Source organism: Castor canadensis, chromosome 7 (assembly GCF_047511655.1).
Source record: "Castor canadensis chromosome 7, mCasCan1.hap1v2, whole genome shotgun sequence".
In the NCBI taxonomy this organism is placed as follows: domain Eukaryota; kingdom Metazoa; phylum Chordata; class Mammalia; order Rodentia; family Castoridae; genus Castor; species Castor canadensis.
The window spans coordinates 121,028,954-121,050,813 of NC_133392.1; the positions used below are offsets into that span (position 1 = coordinate 121,028,954).

Consider the following 21,860-nt stretch of genomic DNA (forward strand, 5'->3'; position numbering starts at 1 on the left):
AAAAACAAAAAAAACCCACAGGCCAGGCATGGTAGCATGCATACACCTGTGGTCCCAACCCAAGGCACAGAAGAACTATAACACTTCAGGCCTTAAGCTGAGGAACCTCATGCTACCCCATGCTACATGCTACCATCCTCAAAAGCCTCAAGCCAATCCCTGAGGCTGGGAACCTCATACTGCTATCCTAACTGTCAAAGGTCCAGTGCCTGTTGTCATTCAATGCCCCAGCTTGCAAATACCAACCAAGGGCCTGGAATATATGAAGATGCTTCTCCTCACCTACCCTTGATTTCTGTCTAGGCAGAGCAGAAGGACCTCCAGCCAGCTAGTCTGTGACAATATGACTATAAATTTTTTTGTTCTTTTTTTTTCAGCAATGCAGGGGACTGAACTCAGGGATGTGCATGGAAGGCAAGGGCTTTGCCACTGAGCTATACCCCTATTCCAAAGCTAAACTTTAAAAGTTTACTCTATATTAAAGTTCCTTATTTATCTCCTAACATTGCTTGCAAAAGGATTATATTAACAAGTAAGTTGCTGGGTGCTGGTGGCTTGTGCCTATAATCCCAGCTACTCAAGAGGCAGAGATCAGGAGAATAGAATTTCAAAGCCAGTCCAGGCAAACAGTTCGCGAGACCCTATCTTGAAAAAACCAACACAAAACAGAGTCAGCAGAATGGCTCAAGATATAGGCCCTGAGTCAGTACCACAAAAGAAAGAAAATAACTAAAGCAATATATTGGGGGCATGGCTCAAGTAGTAGAGCACCTATCAAACAAGCAGAAGGCCCTGAGTTCAAACCCCAGCTCTAGCTGTGCACCAGTGGCTCAGGCCTGTAATCCTACTCAGGAGGCAGATACCAAGAGGATAACAGTTTGAAGTCAGTTCAAGCAAATAGTTCACAAGACCCTATCTCAAAAAAAGCCCTCACAGAAAAAGGCTAGTGTACTTGCTCAAGATTTAGACCCTGAGTTCAAACCCCATTACCACAAAAAAAAAAAAAAAAAAAGCTCTGCCAAAAAGAGTGTATATCAACATAGAAAATAAATATTAAATGAATAGTATCTACCTTGAAAACCAACATCAATCGAATCTCAAGAGTCTTCCTTTTGTGGGGTGAGATACCCTGATTTCTCATATAATATCTAAACATTGAGTTGCACAGCACATTGATGCAAAATCTAAATATACATACCTCATTACAGAGGGTACTCATGAAACCAAGCAAGAACATCTTAGGATAACCACAGAAACTCTTTTTTGAGTTGCTCAGCAACAAGCTGTCAGGAAGTAGGCGGGGCTCCTGAGGAGCGGTGCTTGTGCCTAGCAACAGCTCCTAAGGTCCTCCAGTGCTGGGATAAAGGGCTTTCCCAGCACTCTGCTAAACAACTGGCATATAGCTTGGACTAGTGCCCATTTCTCTTCTCTCTCATACACACACACACACACACACACACACACACACACACAATTATTTAACATTCATTTATTCATTTCGACTGCGCAAAGCAGTTCTCGTTTGTCCTTTTTAAGAGAGAGAGAAACAGAAAAAAAAAAAAAAAAAGAAGTGGATCTCTGCTAGAACTCAGACCTGTATTCAGGCAGCTGCAGCCTGGCCCAAGTGTGTATCTCTGAGTAATGCCAAGTGCTTAGGGAACAAGCTCCCATATATCTAAGAATTCATCTCTCTTTGAGTTCCAGCTTACAAATATTCACCCAAGTCCACTTAGTAGCACTCTCACTAGAATAAGCAGTAACAAACCACATCACCTCATTTAGTCATGCAGTACCCTACTGCTAAAAAAAGAATTCTCTAGGTTGACTCAGTGAAGTGAAGAGATAAAAACCACCATACAGGTATCTAATACATTTTTAATGGGACTGTCCCTGTTCCAGGAGAGGAAGGAATTGATTTTGCTATCAAAACAAACACTAGAATCAAGTTATCCACTAATGTCCTATCTTTCTTTCCCACAGCCTCCTTTACCATCCCAAACAAACAGCTGGATGACACCTAAACTCATCAGCCGCGGTGTGCTGTGGCTATGTAGCTGCTAGGAATGCCCACGAACACGTCCCTTCTCCTTCATGTCCCTTCTCCTTCCCACGAGGCTACCAGGGAGTGTGTCCACATGAGTGCTCCTTTTGTGGTTGTAATGCTGCCCCACTCATAGAATAAGAAAAAACCACACAACAAGCAATGACTGTTCAGAGACTGACTTTTCTCTATTACCTGCTTCTTTTGCCATCTCAGGGTAGTCACTTGAATTCTTAGCTCCAGGCTTCATGAACTGGCATATTGAAGAAGATAATAGAAACAAATATAGTCAGATTTTTTTCACAACAGAGCGTCATGGAAATTTATTCAAAAAAGAAACACTATTAAGCACCTGTCACATTCCTCTCTAAACATAAATAACATACTGTCCTTGCCCTCAGAGCACTTTCAGCCTAAGGTAAAATAGGCAATTTCACTACAGTGTCATTAAGTCAGAATGATTTGGAAGAGACATCTACCCAGCTAAGGAGAGAGAACCACTAAGGCTTCCCAGAGGAACCACCATTTAAATTAAGTCCTTAAATATAAGTAGGAGTCAGCCAAGTAAAAGAGAAGGAAGTGAGACAATGTGGCATAATTTTTCTCTGTGGAAAAACTGCAAAGAATTTGATATAACAGAGTTATATCAAATAACTCTGGAAAGTTATAAGGATATAAAAGTTAACTTAGGACCAAATGATAGTAACATCTAATATTAGACACTTACCACAATATGCATTGCACATAAATTAACTCATTTAATCCTCACAACTTTATGGTAAGAAAACTAGGAAACAGAGAGATTAAGTAACCTATGCAAGGGCACGCAGCTAGAGTAGTGGTGAAACTGAAACTTCAGACAGCCTGGGCCTGGAGGCAACTCACAAAGGACTTTATATGTCCTGTTATTATGCCTGTCTTTTCCTGAAGACAATGGATTTTTTTTTAGTATTGGAGTTTGAATTCAGGGCCTCATACTTGGACACTCTACCCCTTTAGCCATACCTCTAGTCATTTTTTGCTTTAGTTATTTTTCAGACAAGGTATTGTGTTTTTGCCTGGGTCAGCCTGGGATGGTGATCCTCCTACCTATACCTCCATGTAGCTGAGATTACAGTTGTACACACCACACTCAGTTTATTGATTGAGATGGTGGGAGGCTCACTAAATTTTGCCCGGGCTGGCCTTGAACTGCAATCCTCCAGATCTCTGCCTCTTGAGTATCTGGGATTACAGGCATGAGCCACCATACCCAGCCCAAAACAGTGGATTGTTTGGCAGGGAGAGGGGTAGGACTGGGGTTTGAAATCAGGGCTTTGTGCTTACAAAGCAGACACTCTACCACTTGAGCCCTGTCTCCAGTCTAATAACGAATTTTTTTATTTCTATTAGCAAATTATTGTTGTACTGGGAGTATGTTGTGACATTTACAAAAGTGCTTACAATAAATCTTAGTTAGATTCACTCCCAAAAATCTATTTTTTAATTATTTTGATTATTTTTTGTGGTATAGAGATTTGAACTCAGTGCCTTGGGCTTGCTAGCAGGCACTCTACAACTTGAGCCATGCCTCCAGCTGCATAATTTAAAAAAAGAGACTGAAATAGAAGAACAATGGCAACTGGCTAAACATACTTTTATAATTCAATAATCATATTCCTTGGTATTTACCCAAAAGAATTAAAAAGTTATGACCACACAAAATTTTGCACATTAACTATTTAGAAGCTTTATCCATAGTTTAGAAAACTTGGAAGCAGCCAAGCGCCAGTGGCTCATGCCTGTAATCGTAGCTACTCAGGAGGCAGAGATCAGGAGGATTATGGTTCAAAGCCAACCAGGGTCAAATAGACACTATCTTGAAAAAATTCTTGTGGGAAACCAGTAACTAAGTAGAATGAGAAGAAACTATGAAATGTGCAAGGCCATGTCAAAGATCTTTGTGCTGAGAAGGCAAGGCCCTGCCTGGCACAAAGGAGGTGAGCAAGGTTCAGCAAGGCTGCCTTGCAAGTAGGGAGACTGAGGCAGTGGAGATAGACTTTGGCATGAGCATGGCTCTGTCCGTGTCTTGGCTGATAGGCACAGACCCAGCTAAGGGGAGGCAAGATTCAGCAAGGCTGCCTTGCAGGGAAAACAGGACATGCTGACATAGTCTGGATAGTCTCCAGTAAATAACAACATGCCACAGCTGCACTGTTCCTGCCACCTACAAGAACTTGACCTGTACTTTACCCTGCTTTCACATACTTGCTGTATAAATAAATGCACTTGAAGGCAGAGGGGGTCGCCAGCATCTCTCATCAAAGGAGTGCTGGACTCACCTGACCCCAACTTTTTCTATACGTTTGTCTTTGTGTCTTTTTTCTCAATCCCCAGTCACTACCAGTCAGGTCAAGGGACCTGCTCACGCTGCCCATGAGACCCAGCACAAAACAGGGCTGGAGGGATGGCTCAAGTAGTAGAGCAAGTACCTAGTAGGCTCTGAGATCAAACCCCAGTGCCACAAAAAAAAAAAAAAGCCAACCTGGAGAAGTATCTCAAGAGACCCTATCTTGGAAAAACCCTTCACAAAAAAGGGCTGGTAGAGTGGCTCAAGGTGTAGGCCCTGAGTTCAAACCCCAGTACTGCGAAAGGGAGGGAGGGAGGGAGGAAGGAAGGAAGGAAGGAAGGAAGGAAGGAAGGAAGGAGGGAAGGAAGAGAAAAACTTGGAAGCAATCAAGAGCCCTTCAATAGGTGAAGAAGCTGGGCCTTGAGTTAAAAAAACTCCAGTACTACAAAAAAATAAATAAATAACAAACAAACAATGGAGTAGGTTGGGCCAGAAGGTACATTACTGTAATCCCAGCACTTGGGAGATGGATGCAGGAGGATCTTGAGTTTGAGGCCAGCCTGGGCTATGTGATGAGACCCTAACCAATATAATATATTGTTTTTTTCCTAGACTTTACTCTTCCTATGCTGTCCTGGACTGCTTTTCTCTGTCTCTGAATCACTACCATCCTCAGATTCCTGTCCTCCTCCTCCTATTTGAGATCTATTGTTTCAAGATCCAGTATCTTCTTCCTTAAGTTTGTTCTACCACTTTGTGCACACATTGTCTTGTTAGCTTAGTAAGGGCTGTGTAAACAAAAAATTACAGTGCTTGCATCTCAGAATAAATTTTTCTATTGTCAAATTTGAATCATATTATTAGGAACTAGAATTCTAGCATTAAAAATGTGCTCTACTACTTGGGAGGCTGAGATTGGGAAGATCAAGAAGATAATGTGTGTTGATATGTTTCCTTTTTATTTATTAGACTGGCTTTTCAAACCAAAGCTCCCCTTCAGTTCTGAGTTTTCCATTATTTCTCTGGTAACTTCCTAGGTTCTGTGCTCATTATGCTTTTTTCCATAACTCATTAACTGGACTCTAGATCTCTCTTCATTGATCCTTTCATTTTTTTCCATCCTAATGCTCATTAGAAACATTACAATCAGTTCTTGCTCCATCCTTTGGGAGATTTCCTTTACATTATCTTCTATTGAATTGTTTTGGTTTTGGCCAAAATACACTTGATTTTCTTGAATTCCTTTCTGTATTTCTGTTTTTTTGTTGTTACTGGTTTTTTGTTTTTTGTAATTGTGATTTGAACTCAGGGCCTACACCTTGAGCCACTCCATCAGTCCTTTTTCTCTTGTGCACATGTGATGGATTTTTTTCAAGATAGGATCTCAAGAACTATTTGCTGGCTTCAAACCTCCATCCTCCTGAACTCTGCTTCCTGAGTAGCTAGAATTACAGGCATGAGCCACTGGTGTAGGCTTTATTTATTTTTAAAAGCATTCAGTTCCTTTGTTCCCAGGTATATTTTGGTTTACCTCCCCCAAGGTTGTTACAGCTTACTTTTCTTTTGTTCCCTAAATGTCTTCTGCTCCCTCCTACTAGTTGTTTTTTTTTTTTTTTTACCCCTTAGTTTGTTGTGGTTATTGAGTAGGGGATTATCTGTGCCTTGACGGAAATTTCCTCAAGTGTCTGGTGATCCTAGCTCAGTAGTTAAGACCCTGGGTTCGATCCCCAGAACCACAAAAAAAAAAAAAAAAGATAATAAAAAACTTGAAGGGCTGGGTGCAGGAGGCTCAAAGTTCAAGGCCAGACAGGGCAAAAAAAAGTGAGAGATATAAAAACAAACTAAAAGCCAAAGGACTGGAGGCATTTATTCAAGTAGTAGAGCACTTGTTTAGCAAGTGTGAGATTCTGAATTTAATCCCCAGTACCACCCAAAAAAAAAAAAGAAAAGAAAGAAAGAAAGCTCCCTGTGCGTGAGTGAAACTTATCAACTATTAAACTTCACCTCAAGATAACTGAGTGGCAAGCCAGCTTTTTTCTGAGTCGTTTCAAACAGTTTTCCAAACCTCTGCCAGGAAGGTGGAATATGTGTGGGTGCCAGTTTTCTGGGAACAGGGCTGGGAAGCACCACTATTCAGTAAAGAGAATTCCATTAAATCCTTTTCTTTCAACTGGGGCTCACCCTTGCTTAGTGGCCCAGCTGATTCTGTAGCTCCTCATCTGCTCAGTTTCTCTGGAGAAAAAGCCCCAAACTCTATTAAGGAAAGGAATAGTCATCTGGTAGGAAAAGAGATCTTGGGAGCTGGGGGTATGGCTCAAGTGGTAGAGTGCCTACTAGTCTACTCCCCTCTCAGTCAGCAGGACCCTGTTCAGGAACTTGTAAGTTTCTCAACTGAGTCAATGACTGCCACTCCATCAGCTTTTAAAATTTTTGGGCCGAGCACCTGTGGCTCACATGTGCAATATTACCTGAATAGAAGGCAGAGATCAGAAGAAGCAGGGGCAAATAGTTTTTGAGACCTTATCTTGAAAAAACCCATTACACAAAAGAGCTGGTGGAATGGCTCAAAGTGTAGGCCCTGAGTTCAAACCCCAGAACCAAAAATAATAATTTTTGTTCTAACATCTGTTACTTTTTAATGTATTTGTTAACTTTTCTATTTACATGTTTTGATGGAATTGTGTGTTCTCAGCTCACTGGTAAGATAATAAAAATTCTGAGGCTGTTTTAACAGAAAAAGAACACTCCCAGGAACTCTTTCACAAGCATATCCATCTAATATTGTTCAACTAACATTCATTAAAGGTCTTCAGGCCCAGGCACTTCCAGGGTGGGAGGGATAGAAGTAGTGAATAAGATGCCATAGCTTACATTAGGAGGCAGAATAGAAACACAATTTTGGTACAGTACCGAGGTAGAGCTAAGTTCCAGGCTCTGTGGGAAAGCCAGAAGGATCAGAGGTTTCCTGGAGAAGCTAAGATCTGAACTTCAGGAAGGCAAAGAAGTTAATCAGGTACAGTTAGTGACAACAACAGAAAACCAGTTGATAGCTCCAACAGCAGAAACTAAAGGCAGCCGACCTCTGGGTGCAGAGGTGGTCGGGGTGACAGGAAAGGAAGCGAAGAAGCCTCGGTGCTCCGCGGACACTGCAACAGAAAGTCGGAGGACCCCGGTCCCCTGGCTCTCGTCGATGGCGTTTCTACTCCCCACCCTCACCTGGAAGGATCCCTGAGAGGGCGCCCACATGGACAGCCCCCCCATAGCAGGGCTGGTGACATCCACCGCCCGCCTGCCTCCCTCCGAGCTCACGTCCCTCGGACTCCACTTAGAATCAAAGTGCGAGTGGGCTCGCGTGGGGCTCCTTCACGCGCTGACCAGGAGAAAGGGGAAGACATGGCCACAGGAACAAGCCTGCGACACTACGACCTCAGAGCCATCCCCATCGTACCCCGCCCCCACAGTCAAGAAGCCGGAGCTGGAACGAGGCTGCCCCGGGCAAGGAAGGACAGACAGCGGGACTACGCAGGCCCTGTCCGAGTCCGCTATTCTTTTCCCGTCACCTCAGGGCTCCGAGACTTCGCAGGGACAGAGAGGCCGGTGGCCGCCTCCCGCCGCCCGGGGCTGTTTACCTTGGTCAAGCCAACCCCCACCACGAACACCCGGCGCAGGCGCGGAGACTTCCTCTCGTAAGAAGTCATGGCTCTACCGGAGCGGGGCTGACGACCACAGCGGACACGGACTCCGGGAGACCGAGAACCCGGACCAGCAGGCGACGACTGAGGCGAGCCGAGACCGCAGGGAGGGGGCGTGGCTGAGGCCAGGGGAGGGGCGGGGCCGAAGGGAGGGGGCGGGGCACGCGCAGCTGCGCTGAGAGTGAGAGCTGGGACGTCTGTCGCGCGCCGCAGCGATGGCGGCGCCGGCTGAGCTTGTCCTTTAGGGAGCGTTAGCTGGACCTTGGCCCTACCCCACCCCTCAAGGCCCTGGTCAAGGGTCGATGCCTGGAGTCTGCTGGAGAGGAGAAGAGCGGATGGCCAGAAAGAAGATTCACGACAAGCCTGGAGGAAGTCGGGCCCCGGTGGCTCACACCTGTAATTCTAACCCCGGCAAATAGTTCGTGAGACCCTATTTCGGAAAGACCCATCACAAAAAAGGACTGGGAGAATGACTCAAGGTGTAGGTCCTGAGTTCACGCCCCAGTACCTCAAAAAAAAAAAAGCCTGGAGGAGATTCTTTGGAGTGTTGAAAATGTTCTGTCTACGGTTAGGGTAGTGACAAGAGTCCATGCATGAGCCTAAACACACGATGTGCACCAAAATGGAGGAGGGAGACTTTACTCGTAGCTACGATGTCTAAAACAAAAAACCCAGGCTTTGATCACGACCTACACACCCTTCCTTTTTAACCTGAATCTTTCTCATGTTTTGTTAGGATTAAACAAGGTAACAGAAACAAAGCCTTAAGTACTTAATAGAAGAAATTATACGTGTAATTATATGTATATAATTAATTTAATTAATATAATTTAAATAAGCAGTAGATCATTGACCTGATGCTGTCTCTGTACCGAGTTTCTATCTAAGGAACTGTAACCTAACTTAGTATATAAACAAACAGAAACCTTACTTAAGTTTATATATAATAAATAGACCTAGTTGGTCTATATTTTTTGTAAAAGACAACCAGATATCAACCAATTGCAGACTGCCAATGGTTCACATGATGTCCAAATAAGTCAACTTATTTAATTATTTAATTATTTCTGTACTTCCATTTTTCTGTCTATAAATGCTGCATGTACTGGACAGCTGAGCTCTCTGAGTCTCTTTTGGTTATGCTGATGCTCTTACCATTTCAGCCACTCCGCTGGCCCAGATGCTTTTCCTCTTGACAGACATTATTTTCTTTTTGTGTGCACATGTGGGAGGATGCAGTCTTGCTTTGTTGCCCAGGCTGGTCTTCAACTCATGAGCCCAGGTGATCCTCCCACTTCAGCCTCCCAAGTAGCTGGGACTATAGACATGGGCCAACATGCTTGGCTTTAGTTTAGTTTAGTTTTGTTTTATTTTTTGGTGGTACTGGGGTTTAAACTCAGGGCCTTGCACTTGCTAGGCAGGTGTGCTACCACTGAAGCCATACCTCCAGTCCATATTTGTGCTTTCTGTTGAAGATTTTGCTATTCAAAAATTGCTCCCCTCCTCCACTGGAGCAGTGGTTCATGACCATAAACCCAGTGACTTAGGAGGGAGAGATAGGATCATAGTACAAGGCCACCCCAGGCAAAATATAACAAAACCCCATCTCAATCAATAAGGTAGGCATGGTGGCTTATGTCTGTAATCCCAGCTATGCAGGAGGCATATGTCAAAGTATCATGATCTGAGGCCTCCCCTAGGCAAAAACACAACACACTATCTGAAAAATAAAGTAAAAAAGGAGGGGTGTGACTCAAGTAATAGAGCACCTGGCTAGCAAGCTCCAGGCCCTTAGTTCAATCCCCAGTACTGCTAATAATAAGAAGAATTGCTCCCGAGCATAGTGCTGAAGTTCTCTCCAGTGTTCCAAAGTGCAAGAAGGCTTAGTGATGCGCTTTATGAAAAAATATATGTTAGATAAACTCACTTCAGGCATCAGTTATGGTGCTATTGGCCTGTGGTCCATGTTAACAAATCACCAGTATATAATAATTATACATAAAACGAGGAAGCTTTTGTATTGATTGGTTGGCAAAAATGTGAGCAGAGGCTTTCAGAAACAATATTTCCTCAAGGAAAAATGGTTTAATATTCATTCACTAATTCACTGCTACATTGACTTTATTAGCAGTACTGGGGTTTAAATTCAGGGCCTCATGCTTGCTAGGCAGGCGCTCTACCACTTGAGTGACTCCACCAGCTCTTTTCTGTGTTGGGTTTTTCAAGATAGGGTCTTGCAAACTATTTGCCCAGGCTGGCTTGGAACCCTGATCCTCCTGATCTCTGCCTCCTGAGTAGCTGGGATTACAGGTGTGAGCCACCCGCATTTGGCCTGCTTCATTGACTTTAAAGAGCATAACTACCATGAAAACAGAATTGAAAATCAGGTATAGTGCCACTCACTTGTAGTCCCAGTTACTTGGGAGGCTGAGGCAAGAAAATTGCTTAAACCCAGGAGATTGAGACAAACTGGGCAACGCAGGGAGACCACATCTCAGTGAGAGAGAGAGTGCGAATGAAATGAATGAATCTCTATTCCTAAGGATGTGTGATAGATTCCCTCATAGGTCTCCATGGCAAAAATCATCAGACAGCTGGAAGACCACTGCCTCTGGGCCACCTCTAGTACTTGTTCCCAAGACTGCTAGAATTCAAGACCAGGTACTCATTAGAAGAAACTTCATTTGGCTGTCAGAAGAGGACTGTGGAGAGAATGGGGACACATCATTGCTGGCAGCTGAAAGCACTGGGCAGGAGAGGAAGCAGGACAGCTACAAGGAAAGAACTTTGAGGTATTCTGAGGCTGAACACCAAGCAGCCTCAGTAGGGACTGAATCCTGTCTCTGGGAAGAAGGATGTGTTCAAACTGACGCTGACAGCCTCAGGATACTGCAAGGGAGAGGAAACTGGAACCACGGGGCTTATATAGTGGTTTTATTTCGAAAAGCCTAATAGAAGTTGTACATTTGTACCCACCCCACTACCCGTAATAAAAATCACCATAGATGATTTGGGGGGAGCTTTTGGAGAGGGCAGCAGGGACTAGGCATCAATATTTAGAAAGGTTCTCCCACATCAGCCCCTTTGTGCTAAGTAAAGAACTACCAAGTAAGGACTAGATCAACTTAGTAAAATCTCTAACTGAGCAGGGAAGAGACCAAGAATCTCCCCTTCGCCTATCAATTCCTTGCACAAGGCAAGGCACAGTTGTCCATTTGTTTCTTAAAGTTCGATTGGCTGATAAAGACAGCAGTGTGATTGGTGGGTCAGACACAGCTAATAATCAAATAGAACAAGAAGTCATAGAATAATTGTTATGCAACAAATACTGGCTAGTCATTAGATATTGATTTTAAAACAGGAGTCCCTACAGGTGGAGAGAGGATGCTAAGGTAGTAAAAGGTAATCCTTAATGCTGAAAAGGTTGAGAAAGAACACTTCCCTTTCCATGTGAAGGACTAAATAACTTAAGATAATTTCTAAATTAAGATAACTTAAGGTTTAAATTACTTCAATTTCTAGGAAAAAAAAGAAGAAGAAGAAGATAACTAAGGTAGCTGGGCACCAATAGCTCACACCTGTAATCCTAGCTACTCAGGAGGCAGAGATCAGGAGGATTGTGGTTGAAAGCCAGCCCTGGGCAAATAGTTCTCAAGACCTTATCTCAAAAAAATGCATCACAACAAAGGGCTTGGAACTTCCTGATCTCTTCTGTGTCTCCCAAGTGTCTAGGATTATGAGTGTAAGCCACCGGCACCCTGGTTTATTTTAGTTTTTGTCATTGTGTTCTGTTTTCATTTGCATTATTTATTCTGGACTAAGTAATACTTGATGCATGAATAAAGATTCCAATAGTAAAAAAAGATCAAATTGTAAAATTTTCCGTCTCTACCTCAGACTTCATATCCTCTCTCCATCCTTATTTTATGCAAACACATTCCAAACATATGCATATATACCCAAGTAATGTTACCCCCCTTAATAACAAAATTTTGGCTTTCTTTATACACTATCTGCATCTTAATTTTTTCATATACTAATATATTTTGAAGATCAACTCATATCAATTCATAAAGAGATTCTTGTCTTTTCCTATAGCTGCAAAGAATTCAATTATGGACATATCATACTTTATTTAACAATTTCATATTGATGATAGTTTCCAGTCTTTTTGTTGGGGACTAGGCATAGACCTCGTACTGGGAAGTATTGGAGATTGCAAAGCCTCTCCAAGTAGGAGTTTGCAAAGCTCTCCTACTCTCATTTTTCCTGGCACCTGGTGTCTTGAGCTTTGTTCCCGAATCTCCTTTGAAGAAAACAACTTGCTGTGTCTGCATACCAGCCCCCCACCCCATGCAAAACTAGATAAAGTAGCAGACCTGTTTGGAAACTCCCTAATGCCAGATTAATCGATAGCTATAGATAAGGTGTCCTGAGTGCCAGATGTTTTGTAGTTAAGCTTCAACAAGCATGAAGAAAATAGCCGACCAGTCCCAATTCCTTTAACCTTAGATCAAAAGAATTGCTGACGTATATTTCACCTGATTCATTCCCTTGCACTGACCTATAAAATAAGCACTCTGGCTTAGGTAGGCGCTCACATATCTCACCAGGAACATGTGGTCCTCCCAACCCCAACTTTGTGTCTTTATGTCTGTGTGTCTGTTTCTCATTCCCCATTGCTCCCAGTCAGGTTCAGCAGCTTAGCCGCTTAGGTGGCGGCACTTTTGCTGTTATAAATAATGCTGCAATCAATACTCTACTCCTATGTGGGTATATCTGTAGGTTAAATATCTAAAATTGGAATTTCTGGGCCACAGAGGCTTGCTTTGTGTTTGTATGTGTAGATATATACATATATATGTATGTTTATGTGTATATATTACATACATATGTGCACATATATATATATGTATGTTTATATGTATATATATTTTGAGATGGGATCTTACTATGTTACCCAGGCTGGCCTTGAACTCCTGGGTTCAAGTGATCCTCCTGCCTCAGCCTCCCAGTAACTGAGCCACCACCACACCTGGCCGAGGCAATGCATTCATGATTCTGACATATATTTGCCAGACACTCACCATTAAAGACATTTCCATCAGCAATATGAGAATATATATTGTTTTCGTAACTAAAATAATTTTTAAATTGTAAATATTCAGGTAATTCTAGCTACTTGGGAAGCTGAGATCAAGAGGATTAAGCCTTGAGGCCAGCCCAGGCAAATCATTCCCCAGACCCCATCTCCAAAATAACCAGGGTAAAATGGACTGGAGATGGCTTAAGCTGTAAAGCACCTGCTTTGCAAGTATGAAGCCTTGAGTGCAAACCCCAGTCCCACCAATAAAAGACATTACTAAGTGAATAATTTTCCTTAAAACCAGTAAGATTTAAAAAAGAGAAAAAAAAAATACTGTTATTCCCTATGGCCATATTGTTACTACTATTCTTGTCACCTCCCTTCCTTCTTTTCTAATCTCCCAAGGAGTCCCAGAAATAATAACATTGTAGAGAGAGGGGAGAGGGCAGCAATTTTCTTTTAAAAACCAGCCACCAAACTTTCTCTTTGGAAGAGAACTTCCTTCAGTCAGTGCATTCGTTTGCTAAGACTATCAGAACAAAACACCACAGACTTGGTGGCTTAAACAACAGAAATATAGGTTCTCACAGTTCTGGAGATAAAAGGTCATGTGTTAGCGGGTGTAGTTTTCACTGAGACCTCTTTTATTGGCTTGTAAATGGCCACCTTCTCCCTGTGTCGTCACACCATCTTCCCTTTGTACCCATCTGGGTCCAAATTCCCTTTTCTTATAAGGACATCAGTCTTACCAGATTGGGTCCACTTTAATGACTTCATTTGAAAGACCCTGTTTCCAAATATAGTCACAGATTTAGCACTTCAGTATATAAATATGGACATAATTCAGCCTGTAACAGCCTTAGCCTCTGTGTGTGTGTGTGTGTGTTTGAAGTCCGAGCCTTGCTAGGCAGGCATTCTTTCCACTTGAGCTACTCTACCAGTCTTTCTGGTTTTTTTTCTTTTTTTTGCGGGTTGAACTCAGGGCCTACACCTTGAGCTACTCCACCAGCCCTTTTCTGTGAAGGGTGTTTTGAGATAGTGTCTCAAGAACTATTTGCCCAAGCTGGCTTCAAACCTTGATCTTCCTGATTGCTGCCTCCTGAGTAACTAGGATTACAGGTATGAGCCACCAACACCCAGCTCGTTACTTACTTCTTTATTTATTTATTTTTTTGTGCAGTACTGGGGTTTGAACTCAGGGCCTACACCTTGAACCACACCACCAGCCCTTTTTGTGAAGGGTATTTTATTTTCTGAGATAGGGTCTCTCAAACTGTTTGCCCGGGGCTGGATTCTCCTGATCTCTGGCTCTTGAGTAGCTAGGGTTACAGGCTTGTCTGTAATTCTTCAGGGAGTGAAGGACTTGGAGTTGTGTCCAATAAATAACAGAGAAAGAATATGGAGCGATGACCAGATGATCCATAATCTAGATTTGTTCATTGGAAATGAGCATGGCATCAGACATGACCAGGATGGCTATGAGCCCCAATTAATTTTGGGGGAGTGCTAGGATTGAGTCCTGGGCTTCACACATGCTAAGTATACACTCAACCCCTCAACTATCCTTCCTTAGCCAGGCACCGGTGGCTCACACCTGTAATCCTAGCTACTCAGGAGGCAGAAATCAGGAGGATTGTGGTTCAAAGCCAACCCAGGCAAATAGTTCATGAGACCCTACCTTGAAAAAAAACCATCACAAAACGGGGCTGCTGGAGTGATTCAAGCAGTAAGAGCGTCTGCCTAGCAAGAGTGAAGCCTTGAATTCAAATTCCAGTGCCATCAAAAAAAGTTTAAAAATGAAAATAAAAATCACTAACTTTGAAGGTCATGCAGCTGAGCAATATGTTATTAGTCTCCACTTGGCTCAGCTGCATATGACACCTCTGACTGAAGCTGCCAGATGAGTTGACTGTTACCTTTTGTTCTCTCCCCCTGTTCTACAAGGAAAAATGCCCTTTGTATCTTAATAAATAAATGCAATGTTATTTCCTGGGGGAAAGAAACTAAAAAGACATGTAAAACTTACTCATCAGTAAATTTTCACTAGATTTAAAAACCCAGGGCATTTGAGGTCTTCATAAAAGTGGAATTATGTTTAACTTGCAGGGAAATAATGCATTTGTCTAAAAAAAATTATAGGAGCTGGCCTAGGAGAAGAAAATCAATTAATATCATAAGGATGTTATAGTAAAAAAGAGAAAAATATCCCTTAAGTGACAAGGATGGTTATCCAGTCTAAGTGCTCCACTCAGCACAGTCTTACTGCCCATTGCCCCCCTTCTCCATCTTTCCCTCCTATTAAAAGCCCTTTCTTGCTGGGCACAGTGGTACACATCTGTAATACCAGCATGACTGTAATCCCTACTACTTGGCACCATAGCAATACCCCATCTCCCCCGTGTTCCCTAAGATAGAACTTTGAAAAAAAAGACCCATCTTCTCCAAGTCGGCTTTGAATGACACTAATTTCCTTCCCACCAATTCTCAAAGCCAGAGTATCAACATCAACTTTGGAACAGTGAATGGCCAGGCCTGGGCCAGGTAACAAGCACCAAAGCCAAGATTTGAGCCAAAGTCTGAGCAACAGCAAAGCCCGTGCTGTACAAGCCAGCTACACCATTCTCCATTCTGACCTGATTGCTCCCAGGCTTGGTGAAACTGAAGGCAACAATCCTGGGTGCTGGTGGCTCACGCCTGTAATACCAGCTACTCAGAAAGCAGAGATCAGGAGGATCAAGGTTCAAAGCCAGCCAGGGCAAATAGTTTGTGAGACCCTATCTCAAAAATACCTAGGCAAATCGTGCCTAGCGTCCAGCTAGAGAAGCTTCTTTGTGGACGTGTGTTAGTAACTCCCTCGGGTTATTCTGCGTTCTGTGTGACTTCAGAGACTTTCTGATCGAGTGTAATAGAAACCTGATGGCTTTAAAATTGCCCAGGCAACAGCAGCAGACTCTCCATTTCTATATAGTGAAACAACACCCTCCCCCAGCAGACAGAACAAATGCTCTTTAAATCAAAGGCCCTGTCAGTTTAAAAGGTTAATAATACCTGACCCCCAAATTAAAGAACATCTCAGTTATAAATGCAGTAGGATTATTTTAGTAAGAGACTACAAGGTTTTTCATGTTTTCCCTAAACAGATCGCTAATTCAAATAGGAAACTTAAGGACTGGATGCATGGCTCAAGTGCTAGAATGCTTGTGTAGCTGCATAAAGCCATGGGTTCGAACCCCAATGCCACCAAAAAAACACCCAGCTATAATCTTAATATTAAAGTGATATATGGTTTTTACTTTTAGAGGTTTATATCTAACAATTTTATAATGTGTTTCTGAGTATTTTTATTTTGAAATGTATAATTTGGTTTCAAAGTTATTAAAATTTTGTACATATTCTGCACTCTTAAGAATTTTCTGTTGGTGTTCTATATTGTGCAAAATAAATAAAATAGCAGTGTTGTCTTTTGTTCTGATATTGCAATCACTTTTTATAACCTTGAAGAACAAGTCACTTAACTTTCTGGGTCTTTTTCTCCCTATTAAGTGGATAATCAGTTCAACTGCATTGACCTAACAATTGAGACACCATGTATCAAAGTGCCTAACATTGTGTGTATGAGGTATGGACTGAATCAAGATTTATAAGTCAAACCTACTTCCAGCTGGGTGCTGGTGGTACATGTCTGTAATCCTCGCTACTCAGGATGTAGAAATCAGGAGATCATGGTTGGAAAGTAGCCCAGGCAAATAATTCGAGAAACCCCATCTTGAGAATACTCAACACACACACACATACACACACACACACACACACACACAACAACAACAGGGCTGGTGGAATGGCTCAAGTGGTAGAGTGCCTGCTTAACAACTGTGAGACCTTGAGTTCAAATCCCAGTACCACAAACACATACAACTAACATACAACTCACTCCCCACCCTTCCTCCTGCCCCATCCCCTTAATATAGCTAGTTGGGTTGCTCTGCTCTGCTCCCTAGGAATCAGTTTTAAACATGGTGAACATCCCAGAGGCTATTGGAAGGTTCCCACATCCCTTCACCCTTACAGTGCTGGGGATGAACCCAGGGCCTCATGCAAGCATGCTGGGCCAGTGCTCTACCTAACCCCCTGACACTGGAGGATTTTAAAAAATTAACAGCGCTTCTGCTTGATATTTCAAGAAATTTACCATGCAGTGTGGTAGGAATAATGGACTGGAAGTCTGGCCACTAGAGAATTTTGCTTTTGCAGTCTTTACAGATACTCTGGGGTGTTGTACCATATCATGTGTAGTTAAAAGCATTTGAAATATAGCTAGTATGACTGAGGAGTTGGGTTTTTTGTTTGTTTGGGGTTTTTTCCTGTGGTAATTGAGCCACAACTCCAGCTCTTTTTGCTCTATCTAGTTTTAGTTTTAGATAGGGTCTCATGTTTTTTGCCTAGGACTGGTTTAGGACCTCAAACCTTTCTGACACCTCCTGTGAACATTATATACCACCAGGGCCAGCTTGTTTGTTGAGATGGGAGATCTCACTTTTTGCCCAGGCTGGCCTCAAACCATGATCCTCCAGATCTCTGTTCCAGGATTACAGATATAAAACCTGGCAGGAGCAGCTGTAAAACCTATAAAAGCAGCCACCTGGCAGGAGCTGCTTTTTCTCATTTAAGTAACTTGACTTGGCTCTGCTGCCATGCTGGACAGCTGAGGTGAACATGGTCTCCTCCAAGGAAGTTTCAGGGTCCTGCTACCTTGCTTCAAACCCACAGGAGTCCAGCCCCTCTTTGGAATTAAATTTTCACTTCAGTTCGAAATTAAAATTTGCTGTGGGGGCTTCTTCCCTGGGTGGTACTGGGTTTGAACTCAGGCCCTTAGGCAAATGCTCTTTATCACTTGAGCCATGCCTCTAAGCCCTCAAGTTTGCTTTCATAGCTCAACATATGCAAACACTCAAGAGGGTTTGTGTGTGTGTGTGTGTGTGTGTGTGCAGAGTAGGGAATACATGGTCCCCCTGTGCCTCCCACAGCTTCTCCTATGCCTGGTTGTCATACCTGGGGCAGGATCTCCTGGGCCAGTGCTCGTGCCCGGTGGTAGGCAGCGTTGCCTTCCTCATTCTGGGCCACAGCATGGTTCACCAGTCCTAGCTCATGGGCCTGCACCCCATTCAGTCGCCTGCCCGTGAAGATGAGCTCTTTGGCCAAGGCCACCCCCAGGCAGCGCGGCAGCCTCTGGGTCCCTCCTGCCAGGATGGAGGGATGAAGGTTGCAAGTCAGGGAGAGAAAGGAGATCCAGAGATGCCCAGCCTGGGAACCACCAGGATTTCTCTGAGTTGCACACTGAGTAGGAGGGAAGGCAGGATTTCCATAGAGTGCAATCAGGTGAGGTTACCTGCTCCTGGGAGGAGTCCTCGAGTAGTCTCAATCAGCCCCATGACAGCAGAGGAAGCTGTTTAATCAGAACAGAGTGAAACCTTCCCTCCCCACTCTCACCCGCCATTGCTAATCTCTAGGGAGAACATAATCCTGCCTCTGGTCTCCACTTGACCCCTCACTTCCCTTTTGGCCTGGTACACCCAGAGCTCTCCAGACTGCGCTTCTCAAAGAGCCCTAACCAGGGACTCAGGAGTCCCAGGCCTGCACCCCACCACCCCTACTGGTAAACTTGAGGATCACCAGCAACTCTCTCCTGTCCTGGCCCCATTTTGCATGGCAGAGAGCAGCTGGGAGGAAGACAGAGGCTCCTAGAAGGTTACCTGACACCCATTTGTGGGTGAATGGTTTCTCTGTCTCCTGCACCCTAGCTCTAGCCTGACCTAGAGGGTACATGGCCCCTGCTCCTGCCACAGTCACACCTCTCAGGTTTTTGTCACAATCTGAAAAGTCCTTGACAATTCTAGTCCACATCCCCCGATGTTCTGCTTGCTCTGAGCAGCTTTCCTTGACTGACCCCCACAGATCTCTCCACTGAGTTCCCCCAGCCCAGACCATGGGACCTGTGCAGTGTGGGCAGAATGGAGGCCACCATACTGCTCAAGAAGGGGTTTCCCCTCTGTCCTCACGGAAACCCTGTGACGAGTTACTTGCCTAAAACACGGCCACATATCAATGTCTCCCCCAAACCCCTACTTTTTTTATTTTTTTCTTTTTGTGACGCAGGAGATCAAACCCAGAGCCCAGAAGGCTGGGCAAGTGCTCTACCACTGAGCTACATCCCCAGTCCTAGTCAATTCCCTCTTTGACAGACATTGTATAGATAGAAGCCATCTTCATGCCTAGATAGTTTTTTTTTTTCTTTTGGTACTGGGGTTGAACTCAGGGCTTCACACCTGCTTGAGTCACTCCATCGCCTAAGGCACTCTGCCAGCAAGATACATTTTTGAGTGTTCCTGGGGCAGCAGGAGAAATGGACGTAGGGCACTACAATTGCACTCAGGCTGTCTGAACTGCCACCAGGAAGGGTAGTCACCATGTCAGTGGCCCTGAAAAGTGATCAGTTATCTTCCTCATTCCCCCTTGCCTCAAGGCTCAATTGTAGAGCAAATTATGCAAACCTTGGATGTTGCCATGAACCAGAGGGCTCTGGTCCTGCACAGGCAGCTTTGCAACCAGCTGGACTAGTGACAACTGTCCTCGTGGCTCACCTTTGTGCAGTTCTACTAAGTAATCTGAGTTGGGAGAACTGGAAGGCTGAACTCTGCTCTTTGTCCTGGTCTTCCCTCCCGTGCTCACTGTTGGCCCTTCGGCCCAGGCTGGAAGGCTGGAGCAACCATTCCCGAGTTGAGTGAAGCAGTTCTTGCAGGCAGGCACCGGGTATGACAGCAGTGATAGAGAAGCAGCTTTTCCTTCTCCCGTGTCCCCAATCCTGCCTGTTTTTCTCTTGGTTGGAAGGTCAAGAGAACTCCCAGACTTTCCCTGTTTCACTCACCCTCACTGCCTCAGTCCTCCCCTTCCCCTACCTCCTGTCCAGTACCTGCCACTCGGAGGTCACAGGCCAGGGCAAGCTCCAGGCCTCCGCCCAAGGCAAACCCATCCATGGCAGCAATGGTGGGCGCAGGGAAGGCTGCTGTGGAGATGAAAACAGGTTCAGCCATCGAGGCCCGGCGGGACCAGGACAGAGGCCCAAGGCTGGTGGAATAGAGGGCCTCACGGGTCCCGCGTTGGGGACCTCACCGGTTCATCAGTCAGGTTATCTTGAGAAGTTGGCTTTTCTATCTGGGAATGTTTCTGGGGGCAGGTGGGAAATAGGAACAGGAACTAGACTGGATGGTTGCTGTGCAGGCCCACTCTCCTGCTGGTGTCTGTGGGACCTGTCTTTCTGAGTGCCAACCCATGCTGGGTGCTGGAGACACAGACCTGATTCAGACATGGCCCTGCCACCAGGTGACCCTGTCTAGTGCAGAAGGCAATTGTGTGATCAGGCAGTGATAATGTGGGAACTTCCAATATAAGGAAGCTTGGAGGGTAGGTCAGGAAGTCTTCCTGGAAGAGGAGGCATTAGAGGTTTTGAAGGATGAGTGAAAGTTCAGGTAGCCAAGGAGTGTCCGGGGCAAAGGGAAGCAACTTTCTTTTTTTTTTTTCTTTTATTATTCATATGTGCATACAAGGCTTGGTTCATTTCTCCCCCCTGCCCCCACCCCCTCCCTTACCACCCACTCCACCCCCTCCCGCTCCCCCCCCTCAATACCCAGCAGAAACTATTTTGCCCTTATCTCTAATTTTGTTGTAGAGAGAGCATAAGCAATAATAGGAAGGAACAAGGGGTTTTGCTGGTTGAGATAAGGATAGCTATACAGGGCATTGACTCACATTGATTTCCTGTGCATGTGTGTTACCTTCTAGGTTAATTCTTTTTGATCTAACCTTTTCTCTAGTTCCTGGTCCCCTTTTCCTATTGGCCTCAGTTGCTTTAAGGTATCTGCTTTAGTTTCTCTGTATTAAGGGCAACACATGGTAGCTAGTTTTTTAGGTGTCTTACCTATCCTCACCCCTCCCTTGTGTGCTCTCGCTTTTATCATGGGGAAGCAACTTTCAAAGCCTGAAAGCCTGTCTAGTGGATTTGACTTCTGGAATGGCTGGCTTGAGCCCTGAGGGCAATGAGATGGTTCACTGGCATGGGGCACCTGAAGAACCAGGCCCCCCTCTCTGGTAGAAATGTCTTTTGCATCCTCTTGTGCCCTCCCCCTTGTGAAATTGCTGTACCTATTCCCCTGGGAGAGTCATCTGTGCCTTTGCAGAGCTCAGGACAGAAAGAGTACTCTTCGGAGTAGGACGCTGTGGGTGAGGAGGGGCTGGCTGGGGCCCCGGATCAGACCTCCACCCCACTCCCAGCCCCTTACCGATCTCATTCATCAGGCCTCGGAGACGCTGGACAAACACGCCCACCTCCGCAGCACTCATCTGCTCCCGCTCCTTCAGGTCTGCACCTGCAGATGGCCAGCAGTTGATGCTACCCTTGGGAAAAGGGCCTACTACGCAATCCCAGCCCCGGGTGAGTAAAGGATTCAGCAGAGGAGACTTGAGAAGCAGCAGCCAGGGAGAAAGGAGAAGCACCGGGAAACACCAGGAGGAGGAGGAGGGGAGTGTCAAGAAAGGAGAGAGGCAACAGCCACAGCAAAGCGTAACCTGGACTTCAGCAAAGTGAACAACTTCTGTGCATCAACTGACATATCAGTAGCCTGAAAAGACGACCCACAGAGTGGGAGAAAATCTTTTTTT

General features: G+C 44.5%; 2 protein-coding genes across 3 annotated transcripts in view; both read right to left on the minus strand.

Moving 5' to 3' along the window:
- Positions 1–8,280, minus strand: part of Scp2 (sterol carrier protein 2) — a 95,661-nt gene extending 87,381 nt beyond the window's left edge. Inside the window, exons 1-2 of one of the 2 annotated variants that reach the window (XM_020174631.2) lie at positions 8,000–8,280; positions 2,237–2,294 (exon numbers count right to left, since the gene is read on the minus strand). In XM_020174631.2, the coding sequence (XP_020030220.2) occupies positions 2,237–2,294; positions 8,000–8,068 (127 nt within the window). In that variant the 5' untranslated portion in view covers positions 8,069–8,280. The remainder of the gene's footprint in view (positions 1–2,236; positions 2,295–7,999) is intronic. The other variant, XM_020174632.2, reaches the window with a different exon arrangement.
- Positions 8,281–18,176: 9,896 nt separating this feature from the next.
- Positions 18,177–21,618, minus strand: LOC109693357 (enoyl-CoA hydratase domain-containing protein 2, mitochondrial-like). Its single transcript, XM_020174628.2, has 4 exons — positions 21,482–21,618; positions 20,116–20,208; positions 18,535–18,591; positions 18,177–18,385 (listed from the first exon to the last, which is right to left on the minus strand). Exons 1-4 carry the CDS (start codon positions 21,540–21,542, stop codon positions 18,192–18,194), a joined length of 405 nt encoding a protein of 134 aa, XP_020030217.2. The 5' UTR covers positions 21,543–21,618; the 3' UTR covers positions 18,177–18,191.
- Between the last annotated feature and the right edge of the window lie 242 nt (positions 21,619–21,860).